General features: G+C 34.1%; 1 protein-coding gene across 4 annotated transcripts in view; it reads right to left on the bottom strand.

The window, feature by feature from the left end:
- The window catches only part of LOC106653399 (lateral signaling target protein 2 homolog), a 77,834-nt gene that overhangs the window by 13,872 nt on the left and 50,850 nt on the right, over positions 1-13,112 (bottom strand). The window contains exon 6 of one of the 4 annotated variants that reach the window (XM_014372811.2): positions 1,765-1,849. The exons of the other annotated variants lie outside the window; for them this stretch is intronic. Coding sequence (XP_014228297.1) covers positions 1,830-1,849 — 20 coding nt within the window. The 3' untranslated portion in view covers positions 1,765-1,829. Of the gene's footprint in view, positions 1-1,764; positions 1,850-13,112 lie in introns of those variants that run through there. 4 annotated transcript variants of the gene reach the window in all.

A 13,112-nucleotide genomic window follows, 5' to 3' on the forward strand; every position in this document is an offset into this window, starting at 1 on the left:
GACAGTAAGAAATTCGGAATCAGTGGGTCAAAATATGTAGAAATACACATGTTGTTTTGTGAGACCTGAAAACACATACAAACTAGCCCCTTCAGCTCCTAGACTAACATAGCACGTGCGCATAAGTGAATGCAAAGCTCGTCAATTGCTGATCACTTATATACTTAAATAGAAGCAATAAAAGAGCATCTTTTGAAGTACTTTTCGAAAAAAACTTCTGGTTGGAATTTATAGTGTGTCTCACTTAATTCGACGATGAAAGAAATTGTCAGTAGAGCGAAGTAGGGTCGATGCCTCACCTGCCGGCGTATAGCATTGTTACAAACGCTACGTATATGCCACGCCAAAAGGCCGCATCTCAATTCACTGCGTTGACATTTTTTTCACGTGAAACAACACATGCTTCAAATTTGAAAAATAAACCTGCATATATTATAAGTCTGAATTGACGCGCTTAATGGCCAAGGGGTAATGTTTTGTCTGGAGGCAATACATCTCGCAAATAATATACAGAAAAATACCATAAGACTTATGCAGTTATGCACGAGGAATACAGCATAGTTACCCTATACAAGTTCTTTCAAGAGTTACGCCCTAAAAGTAGTGGGGCTATCCAATAATATGATATGCTGTCTATGCTGCCATTTACAGTGAAGTTTCCGTGTGGGTTGAAGAATTTACAAGGGTAGCATAATACACGCATTGTACATTGTACGTGCGCATAAGTGAACTCGGTAAGCTGCATTCAGTAGTGAGATATTTGTTCATTACAGTGTTGAGCTAAATTTTTTGGTGAGCAACTTGTTTGCTAATTGTTTACGTGACAGAAATAGATCTGTATTTAAAATCAAGGTATAGCGTCAACTATAATTGACGTTTCATTTTGATTGACGTTTATACATTTTTCGTTTTGTGTTGTAAATGTTCATTTATTCTTAAAGTGGAAAATTCTATCATTAAAAAAAAAGGTAAGGACATTATTGTGTATACCGCAAAGTAGCTAAAAGGGCTATTTTTCGAATTTTCAACAATTTTTAATACGCTAAATATGCATCGGACGAAAAAATGACAAGGGTAACTTTTCGCTTACCTATTTTTTGTTTTAATGAATGGATTTTCAACTTCGACATTACTTTAGAAAGTCAATCTTAAAAAATCGATTCAGCGCATCAAAATATGCCTAAAACCGTAAAGAAACTTTGTGGAGTTCGAAATTTTTATGAAAACCCAAACAGCGTCCGGACACGAAAAATCGCAGAGAATTATTTTTTTTTATTACTGAAATGATTCATGTTCGATATGGATAAAACATAAGCGCAGTCCAGGTACAAGATTAACGATCTACTTTTTTCTGTCATTTTAGGTGTAACGCTTATGGACGTCTAGCATCTCGATTTTTAGATGAAAAAAAGGATTTAATTACAATAATAATTGTCGATTCGAAAACAATGTTTCTCAAAAATTATTAAACAAAATAATACCGTCAAGCTTCATGACGAAACAAGATGCACCTGAATCCTCGGATGAGGATTCAGATGAATACATGGAGCTAGATGCTCTAATAAAACCCTTGAGATGCCATGACGAGCGATGGGACGAGCCCGAGTGTAACATCATTTGTGATATATGTGGGCGTAAATATGAGGAACCACCGCCATATAATGGCGAGTAACATATCAATATATCAATATATCCATATAGTTATTCATACCTATCTCTCGAAATTTATACTATCAAACAAGTATGTCATTCTCTCTCATACTAAATCTGGGAGGTGTACTGATTTATTGACACAGCAAAATACCTCACATAAATACAGCAACTTGCAATTAATATAAGTTTCTTCTTTCTGTAACAGAATAAATAGCGGATCGACAAAATCGTCATTGCGTCTCTTAGCTTTATAAAAAAGGTTGTTATATAATTTTTAAATAAAAGTATTTTTCTTTCTATTGATTTAAAAAAACCTTTTTTTTCAGAAAAAAATATAATGAAAATATATAGTTTAACAAATTTATTTAGTCTATTTATGACGTCATGTCTTAGATGGCACGCATCGTACTAAAACCATGAAATCGTTTCTTTCAAAATAACGAATTAATCAAGTCATGATCCGTGCGGGTAGCACTGATTATTTACAATCGCTTGACATCGTTATCAGTAAAGTATCCAAGGATTACTTATGAAAATTATTGAAACCCGATTTGACAAAATTTCGTCGTTGGGTAAAAAATGCAGGAGATACAATAACAACTGACATGGTGGCAACTGCATTAAAAGCTGGTTATTTGGATAAAAAGTATAATTTTATAGAAACCAGTATTGCAAGGCATGGAAAATTTGGATCAACTCTTTTAGAAAAATTCAATCTACGTGGACGGAAGGCTGGCGAGGAAATGACATTTAATGGTGATCTGTATGATGACGATGATATTTTTTTACCATGTGAATGCAATTTTTTAAAATTTTCATTTTTAAAAGAAAGAAAAAATCAGAGAAAAAATGATTGAAATAAGTCAAACATTTACTTGAAAAATATTATGTACAATTAAAAGAAACTTAATACAAAGTAATAATAATGTAGATGAGTAAAAATAAAATGAATTCAATTTAAAATATTTATATACTTCTCTTACCCTTCATTAAAAAATTAAGAAAGATAAGATAAAACATTGTGAAAAGTACATTCGCTCAAGGCAAACCTATGGCGCAATTACACTGTTGATTGTAAGTAAAATTGAAATTAATAGCTATTCGGCTAGATTAAAGCGTAAAGAGCCGTTACTTGAGGCACTATGCCAAAGGACTAAGCAAAATGTATCAGCTCAATGTTTATTACATTAACCATTACAAAACAATATAAGCGATAAGTATTTAATCAGTAAATTCATGTGTTTCAACAAAAATTCTTATTCTCGTGAACATTAAAGCTAAAATCTTCATCTCTCTTTCATGGCTCGAACTGTTAAAAGACTCGATTTTAAGGCATTATTTTGGTTTATTCTGAACATTTTTACATTTTTCAAACGTAGTCAAAGATAATAATTCAAGTTAATGAAAGCTTTGATACCTCTGTACATGTCACCTCCGCAAGAAATAACATTCAATTTTAAACTGAACTTTCTTTGCGAACAACGAAATCGGATCGGTCCAGATTTAATTCTCTATAATAGGAATTAACTAACTTGAAAATTGAGTATGAAAATAGCTATACATCTTTTTCTTTACATTTGCATAAATAGACATAAAATCGAAGTAGAGAATTAAGTGTGCCTCACCCCACTGAATAAACACTGTACCCGAGCCCCTCATTTAAAAAAACAAACGTGAAGTGTGAAACGCTGAAATGCTGGACCCTAAACAAAAAATGTCGTGCGATCTAAGCTCTAAGATTAGCTAATTACCATGGACGTTCATTCGGGGTTTGCAAATTAGAAGTCGTGGGGCTACCAAATACCCGTACGATTGTAGCACTTCAAACTGCCGCTTCTGGTGCAGTATTTGTTCTGTGCAGCAGAGAGTATTCAAAAGCATGACACATCATACATTAGTCTAGACGATGAGGGGACGTATGCATTTTGAAATCCCGCGAAACAATAAATATACTTCTACGTATTTCGATCCGGGAGAATAATTGCTACAAACAAATTGATTGTTTATGTGGCTATTACTCCTAAACTATTGAATATTTGTCGAACAAATTTCGTTTCGTTTTGTTTTACACAAAAAAGACGAAAATTTCTTTTTTTTTATTTGTCTTGATAAAACCAATAGAGCTGGAGATATTATTAAAAAAGCTAGTTGTTATAAGGGCCGATCCACAGACTTTTACTATGAGTATTATAATAATATCTCTGGTTCATCAAGATGATTACAAAAAGGATGAAAAAAAATTCTTTTGGTCAATAAACAATTCATTTGTTTATGAAAAATTTCTCCCGACTCTGAGCGATAATAGAGTTAAAAATTCGAATTCAGCGGGTCAAAATAAGTAGAAATTCACTTGTTGTTCCTTGGGGCCTGAAAAGCCCGTGCGCATAAGCGAACACAAAGCTCGCCTATTGCTTACTAATATACTTAAATTGAAGCAATAAAAGAGCATCTTTTGAAGTAACTTTTGACAAATCTTCTGGTTGGAATTTACAGTGTGTCTCACTTAATTCGCCAACGAAAGAAATCGTCAATAGAATGAAGTAAGAGCGACGTCTTACCTTCCCTTGTACATATGCCATGCCAACGGGCTGCATCCCAATCCAATGCGTTGAAACTTTTTCGTGTGAAACGACGCACGCTTTCAATATGAAGAATAAACGGCACGCGTACAAAATAATTGTGTATAAATGCGGTCCTTAGGCATAGGGGAAATGTTTTGTCAGGAGGCAATTCTAGTCAGCGGGTCATCTCCCTAATAATATACGTCTGAGGAGTCCTGCCAAAAAAGAAAAAAGTCGTAAGACCTTTGCACGAGGATTAGCTGGTCACCCTACCCGTTCTCTCAAAAGTTACGCCCTAAAAGTGGTGGGGCAATCCAATAATATGATATAATATACTCTATGCTGCCATTTACAGTGAAGTTTTTTATTTCAGCGCGGGGTATGAAGAATTTAAAAGGGAGGCATGACGGGTAACCTGCCCAGCATCAGAACCTTTTCGATCTCCGCATTGACAAGGTAAACGCTCATCATGCATTGTTTGGGCACATAAGTGAAGTCAGTGCTCGCCTAATATTTCGCAGTGACGCTAATTAATTGAGCTGCAATCAATAGTGTGACATTTATTCAATGCAGTGTCAAGTTGTATTTCTTTATGAACCAATTAATTACAAATTATTTTTGTGAATGATTACATGTCGTTAGTTGAAATCGAAGGATAGTGTCAACTATTTTTGGCGTTCACAAATCGTGAAAAGCTGTAGCGAATGGATATACTACAAAAATAATGGAAAGCTGCAGTAAGGTAGTTAGGTATAACTTTTGCCAGTGCTTTGATGACGTAAAAATTTTCAAGAGATCCCTTATTGATCTCAATTATTTTTCAAGGTAACCGAAGTACTGAATAATGCGGGGCCAGATTCAGGCAATGATTTTAATTTCGATCCGGTGGACTCTGTCGAAGTTGAAAACTTTGAAAAATTTTTATTGCCTGAATTATCGGTGAGTACGAAGATTTTAAATATGCATTCCGCTTCAAAATTATCACTACCAAATTTTTCATGAAAATTTTGTCAATTTTCAAATATTTATATCTCCGTCAATTATTACCGTATCGAAAAGTTTTTTTTATAGTCTTTTTGAAAATTTTTTCTAGTTTGAAGCCATACATATTTTGAATACTTTTGAATCAAAATTGAGTTTTCTGATGTTCTTAAGCGGGATCTAAAAAATGACAGAAAAAAATCGATTGTATAAACTTGTACCTACGCTACAGTCATTCTTTTATCTGAATTAAAAATTCTCTTCGATTTTTCTCCAGTCTCTTTGTTTTCTTACGGAAAGTAAAATTATACGAAATTGTTTTAATCTATCTCCAATAATTAACAAGATATAACCGTTGAAATAATTAGTTTGTTTATAACTTTTAAACGAACATTTTTTGATGAAAATTAATTTCGAAAAATCGATTCAGTGCATCAAAATACGCCCAAAAATACCGAAAAACATTGTGGAGTCTGAAATTTTTACGAAAACCGTACCAGCGTCTGGACTATACAGGACACAAAAAAATATAGAGATATTTTTTTTTTAATTAATCGTCAATAAGAGTATAGAGATTTTGATTCAAATATATTCAATAATTATATAGCTTTGAATAAGAAAAAAAATCATGTCAATACGATCAAAATTAACGGAGCATATGAAAATTGAAAAAAATTTCAATCCAAATTTTTGTTGCGATAATTGTGTTGTGGAGAGTATTTATTGGTTTAACTACTAGAAACTAACTCACAATTTTCCTGTTCAGGTAAAACACGCAAATGAAACTGTGGAGATAACAGTTGAATATATAATAATAGATTTTGAGTGCATAGATGGTGAACAGGAACTGCCGCCTCCATCGACGACCATAAATGAGAATCAAAGTTATCAACCTATCGTAAAAGAAGATAACAATAATCTTACGAATTTCGAGGATGAAAAAAAACCAATAGTTTTGATAAAAAAAGGATTTAATTACGATAAAAATTGTCCATTCGAAACTAATGTTTGTCACACATCAACGAAGGTCTCACGCGATCGTAGCAAACTCCTTAAGTGCAAGATCTGTCAAAAATCATACGTACATCAGAGTAGTCTTAAAAGACACGTGAAATCAATACATCATCGTATCAAAACTTTTAGATGCAAGATCTGTCGAAAATCATACGTACATCAGAGTAGTCTTAAAAGACATATGAAATCAATACATCGTCGCTTCAAAACCTTCGAATGTGTCATTTGTCAAAAAAAATTTGTTTGCAAGAGAAATCTCAAAAGGCACATTAACGCAATCCATATTAATAATAAACCAGTGGACTATGGCGAAGCCAAAAACGTTAAAACATTGGCGTTGCCTGAATTATCGGTGAGTTCAACGATTTGAAATTCAACTATTAAAAAACTAATCGAAAATTTTCATTTTAGTCAAAACACACACATGAAGCTATGGAGTTGCAGGAAATGACGAATGAATACATTATAATAGATTACGAGTACGAAGACGTTATACCAGAATCATCCGCGTGTATGGAAATTGAAACTGAAACTAACGAATCAGGCGAACAAAATAAAAATACAATAATAACAGAAGGGAAAAATGAACAACAACAGAGTCAACCAACAAATAACATCCTCACTTTAAAGAAAAAAGTTTCCATGTACAGATGGCGTATGAAAAAAACCTTGAGCTGCTGGAACTGTCGTAAAATAGGCCATAAGTTCACTCGCTGTCTAGCTCCAAGAACAGGGATATTTTGTTACAGATGCGGTTCAGCAGTAGTGATACATCAGTATCTTAACGCGTACTATTGCGCGCAGTGTTACCAACACTTGAAACGGGCGATCAAGAATATAAGCAACAAGGACAGGCTACCAGCCTTACTGCAACTAGACTTCTCGCATTTAGTTCTGGAAGAGGACGATAAGGGGCAGAAGAGGTTGGTAGAAAGAAGAACCCAGGGGGGCCAAGATAACAGCGAGAGAAAGTAAAGTGTTTTAAAAAAAAATTTTTTGACCATTGTATCATGGCACCGACTAGATTAAAGAAATCTTATACAATCGAGTTTAAAAAAAAAATTCTGGAAGAATCACGGGGGAAAAATCTTCGAGCTTTTTGTAAAGATAAGCAATTAAATATCCAAACGATTTACAAATGGCGCAATCAGCTGGAATATTTTGCAATCGCGGAAAAATATGGATATGGAAAGTCTCGCTCGTGCGGCTCGGGTTTAAAGCCTCTTCATCCCGATCTGGATGGCTGCGTTTTTGAATACATTATGAACCGCAGATCGAGTGGTTCGATTGTAACCAGAGCCGAAGTTATAAAATACGCCCAACAAGTTGCACCGAAATTCGGTGCTCGGCGGTTTGAAGCCTCTTTCCAATGGTTGTATAGATTTCTCAACCGTTACCATCTAGCATTGCAAAAATCAAAGCCACTTTTCCAGCTGAAAGACTCAGAAGTCATTAAACGAGGATTGGCTTTTAAAACGTGCATCGACAACGTTAATTTTTCAAATTACGATCCGCGTCACATGGTAGCCATGGATGAAGTTGCTGTTTTTTTTGGCCGACCATCTCAAACGACAGCCGATTTAAAAGATACTTCCCACATCATATGTATTCTTGCGATTCGATTAGATGGATCAAAAGTCACGCCATTCGTGATAAGTAAAGGTTCTGAAAACGAAAATACGACTGTCGAGGGGATTCATGCAATAGAAACTCCGAGAGGTTGTGTCACGCAAAGTATTTTAAAAAAATGGTTCAATGCAACAATACCGATTTTTCCAAGAGGCGACAAAAGAGGACTAGTCGTATGGGACTCAGCTGGCAGACATCGTACTAAAACCATAAAATCGTTTCTCTCAAAAAAACGAATTGATCAAGTACTGATTCCTGCGGGTACTACTGATTATTTACAATCACTTGACATCGTTATCAGTGAACCATTCAAGGATCACTTACAAAAAGAAATCAATCGATATGCGGAGCGTAAAATGGTTAAAATTCGACGCGGAAAATTGATTAAACCCGGCATGACGGAAGTTTGTCATTGGGTAAAAAATGCATGGGATACAATAACAACTGACATGGTGGCAAATGCGTTGAAAGCTGGTTATTTGGATAAAAATTATACTTTTATGGAAACCAGTATTGCAAAGCATGAAAAATTTGGACCAGCTCTTTTAGAAAAAATCAATCTGCATGGACAGAATGCTGGTGAGGAAATGACGTTTGATGGTGATATGTATGATGAAGATGATATTTTTACCATCGATGCATGAATATTTTAATTGTTTTTTAAAATTTAATTTTACATATAATCGGAGAAAAATATCATTGATAAGACTTGACTATTTACTTAATAATTATTATGTATTATGTACAATTAAAAAACTTATATACAAAATTGACGTAGCACTTAAGATCTAGTACGTAGAATCTATATAAGAATTATGAGTGATAATAATATTAAGATGAACAAGTGATAATAATGTAGCTGAACAATAACAAAATAAACTTAATTTAATATATCTACATACCCTCCTTATCCTTTAATAAAAAATCGAGAAAAATAACAAGTAAACATTTTGTCTTATAAAATATTGATTATGGCCATGTCAATGTCGAATCACAGCTGCTCTAAAAAAAACACTTTCTCTCACAAACATACTAGATCGTAGCCGATCTCAGTCGATTTTAAGTAAAATTGCCGTTAATCAAATTTGTCTTGACATTCGACTGCAAAATGACTAGAGATACACTGTGAGCAACGGATGCTTTGCTGGTTTTATTAGAATTTGAGAATCATTTTTAAAATCGTTCTCTACTTTATTTAAAAGTTTTTGCAATTCCCTATCTCGTAAAGGAAAAAATTCTGAAATAAAAAATTGCAAAGAATAAATGAGTTTTAAAATTGGTCGAAAAATGTGTAATTCAAAATTTTTGAGACTATGTATCAGCTTCTTTCAGAAGTCTCTGAAATCTGTAAGAAAAGTGACAAATTTGAGCCTCTGGAATTAAGTTAGATGAAAAATATTCGTCGCAATGTCATCCTACTTTTTTCTTATTATAAAAGAGTAAAGCTGAAATATTCGCAGGTGCTATTTTCAATGTACATCGCAATACAGTAAAGGTCTCACAGATTTCATTCATTATTTTCTCGTGATAAATAAATGCAACTCCTGTGCTAAAAAATGAAATACACATTTCGATAGCTTGAGTAAAAAGAAAGCAGACAGGAGATGTGATTCGGTACCTTCCCCACTTTTCCTTCAATGAGTGTAATCAGTGAAGAAAGAAGTTGCATTTTTTGGATGAGGGACTGGTGCAAATTTGTTACCTGATTTTTTCTGTGCATTTATCAGGACCGACTGATATTTGTCAGTACAACCGGGCAGATAAATGCGTGAAATAAGTTAGGATTTGCTGCGTCATCAACTTCGTCTATCTCACATAAACGTTTCACGCCTTTTACATTTCGGTATCTCTTCAAGGTCAAAAGCAAAAAGGTTCGAAAATTAGTTTTACGCGAGCTTTCGAGCTGTATTTACCACTCTACGAAGTTACTGTTAACTGTAGCGTCTCTAAAATTTTTCTATCGTTTATAATTCTTGTATGGAAAAATGTCTGATGACAACTAAAATTTACACATCCTGATATGTACATCTAGGTCTGTCCGCTCAATTCCTGGCCAGTTGAATCGAATGTTAAAATTTCAGGGTATTAACTCATACTCAAATTGAAGAAATAAATGAGCATCTCTTGAAGTTTTTTTCGCCGAATCTTCTGTTGGAATTTACAGAGTGTTTCGTTTAATTCGGCGATGAATAGAAGAAAATGTCAATAGAGCTAAGTAGGGTCGATGCCTTACCTGCCTGTGTACTATTGTTATGATTGACGTGTATGTCCCCAATCCACTGCTTTGATATTTTTTTCCCCCTTGACTGATTTAAAATGCCCACGGTCAACATACAGAGAATACAGCGGCACACTTACGAAATATTTGTGTATATATTTGCGGTCGTAGGTATATGGGAAATCTTTAGCCAGGAGGCAATACCAATCGACGGGTCATCTCGCAATGTCTTTAGACTCTTGCACGAGGAATAGCTAGTTAGCCAAGAGATGCCTTCGGAAGTCACGCCTTAAAAGTAGTGGGGTCAACTATGATTCGATAACACTCTACACAGCCAGTTATGGTCAAGTATTTGTTCTGTGTCGCAGAATTTACAAGGATGCATGACGGGAAAATGATCAGAATCTTTGCGACCGCCGCATAGGCAGGAATTCAACGCTTGTTATACATAGTCCGTGCTCATAAGTGAAGTCAGTGCTCGTCTTGTGTTTCAAAGTGACCCATTTGTTCGTTTTAATGTAAAACTGATTTTTTTTGTGAGCAACTTGTTTGCTAATTATTTCTGTGAAAGATCGGTACTTGATATCGAAGACAATGTAAACTATTTGTTGTATTTAGTTTTAAATGTTTTTATCTGTAAATCGTGAAAAGTTTCAGTCGATACATATTCAAAGAGACAATGGAAAGCAACAGTGACGTAGTTAGGTATAACTTTTATGTGTGTTTTAATGTCGATATAATTTTTCAAGAGATCCTTATTAAATTCGATTAATTTATAGGGTAAAAGAAGAGCCGAAAGATACTTGGGCCACAGAAGATCACGATTATGTTCTTGATTTGGTCGACTCTTGCATAGAAGAAATCTCCGAAAAATTACCTGTTCATAAATCATCGGTAAGCTCAATACTATTTAATTGTGTTCGGTGAATAAACTATTAAAAAATAACCCAACATTTTCATTCAAGGCACAACACTTGAACGAGGCTGTGGCGCTACCGCAAAGGTTGAATAAAAATATAATAATAGATTTTGAGTGCAAAGATGTCAAACTTGAGCTGCCATCTACATCAGCGACTATCTGCAAATCAGAAAATCAATCTTGCCTACCTATTATACAAATAGAAAACGAACATCAGAGAGATAACATAAATGAAAGTATATCAATTGATTTTGAGTGCAAAGATGTTAAACTTAAGCTTCCATCTATATCAACAACTATCTGCAAATCAGATAATCAACCTTACCTACCTAACGTAAAAATAGATAACGAAAATCAAGCAGTTAATGTAAATGAAAGTATATCAATCGATTTTGAGTGCAAAGATGTTAAACTTAAGCTTCCATCTATATCAACAACTATCTGCAAATCAGAAAATCAACCTTACCTACCTAACGTAAAAATAGATAACGAAAATCAAGCAGTTAATGCAGATGAAAGTATATATTTATTTTATTTATTTATTTATTTATTTATTGGCCTTCCTGTTTTTTACAAAGGCCTGCAGGGGGCAAACGCCCGTGCGCAGGACGGCGCTTACAACTAATAATCAATCAATATATCAACATTTAACAATAACAATATATGTGACTAGATCATAGATATATTACAATTCAAATTCATAGCCACGAAGTAAGTTTATGTATTTCTCTTTTTAACTTTACTTTGAGCGATTTTACACAATCTTCATTCTTAAGCATCACAGGTAGCTCATTGAAGCACTTGATTGCGACGTATTTGTACGTTCTGTGGCCCATCTCCGTTGAATGCAGCGGTAGCTGCAGACTCCTATTTCTGGTATTCGAAGAACTCATACTATACTCAGATTGTAGGTGACCATATTGCCTGATTAATGATTTCCACATAAACAACTTTCTAATTCCCAAAGGGCTGTCACTGTCTTCATGTTGAATGCCAATTATTTTGCCAACTATAAATTCAGTACATTATCAGATCAAACCATTCAAGTGTAAAATTTGTCGAAAATCATTTAAACAAAACTGTGCACTCAAAGTTCACATTAGTACAGTACACAGTGAGAATAAACCCTTTGAATGTGATAATTGTCACGCATCATTTGGAACAAAAGGTAGTCTCAAAATTCACATTAATTCAGTACACAATCAGAATAAACCCTTCGGATGTGAGATTTGTCAAAAATCATTTCGACAAAAAGGACATCTCAAAACTCACATACATACAGTACACAATGAGAATAAATCCTTCGAGTGTGAAATTTGTCGAAAATCATTTGGACAAAAAGGTCATCTCAAACATCACATTGATACAGTACACAACCAGAATAAACCCTTTCAATGTGAAATTTGTCGAAAATCATTTGGACGTAAAAATACTCTCAAAACTCACATTAATACAGTACACAATCGGAATAAACCCTTTGAATGTGACATTTGTCGAAAATCATTTGGAGAAAAGAGTACCCTAAGAAAACACATTCTTTCAGTACACAATCAGAATAAACCCTTCAAATGTAAGATATGTCATAAATCATTTGGATACAAAAGTTACCTCAAATTACATATAAACACAGTTCATAATCGTAGCAAACCCTTCAAATGCGATATTTGTCGAAAATCATTTGGACATAAATGTAATCTCAAAACTCACATTGATACAGTACATATTCAGAATAAACCCTTTGAATGTGACATTTGTTGCAAATCATTTGGACTAAAAACTAATCTCAAAACTCACATTCATACAGTACATAGTCAGAATAAACCCTTTTAATGTGAAATGTGTCATAAATCATTTGGAACCTCAAGCCATCTCAAAAGGCACATAGATACAGTTCATGAACGTAGAAAACACTTCGGATGTAAGATTTGTCACAATTCATTTGGACAAAAAAAAACTCTAAAAATTCACATTAATACAGTACACAATCAGAATAAACCCTTCGAAACTGAGATTTGTCACAAATCATTTTCTCAAAAGAGGAATCTTACTAGACATCAAGATGTTTGTACATAATCGGAGCAAATCTTTCAAATATGGTATTTGTTCGATAATAAATCTATTTCCCAATCAACATTAC

This window comes from Trichogramma pretiosum, unplaced genomic scaffold (assembly GCF_000599845.2).
Source record: "Trichogramma pretiosum strain Unisexual culture from Peru unplaced genomic scaffold, Tpre_2.0 scaffold35, whole genome shotgun sequence".
Taxonomy (NCBI): Eukaryota; Metazoa; Arthropoda; class Insecta; order Hymenoptera; family Trichogrammatidae; genus Trichogramma; species Trichogramma pretiosum.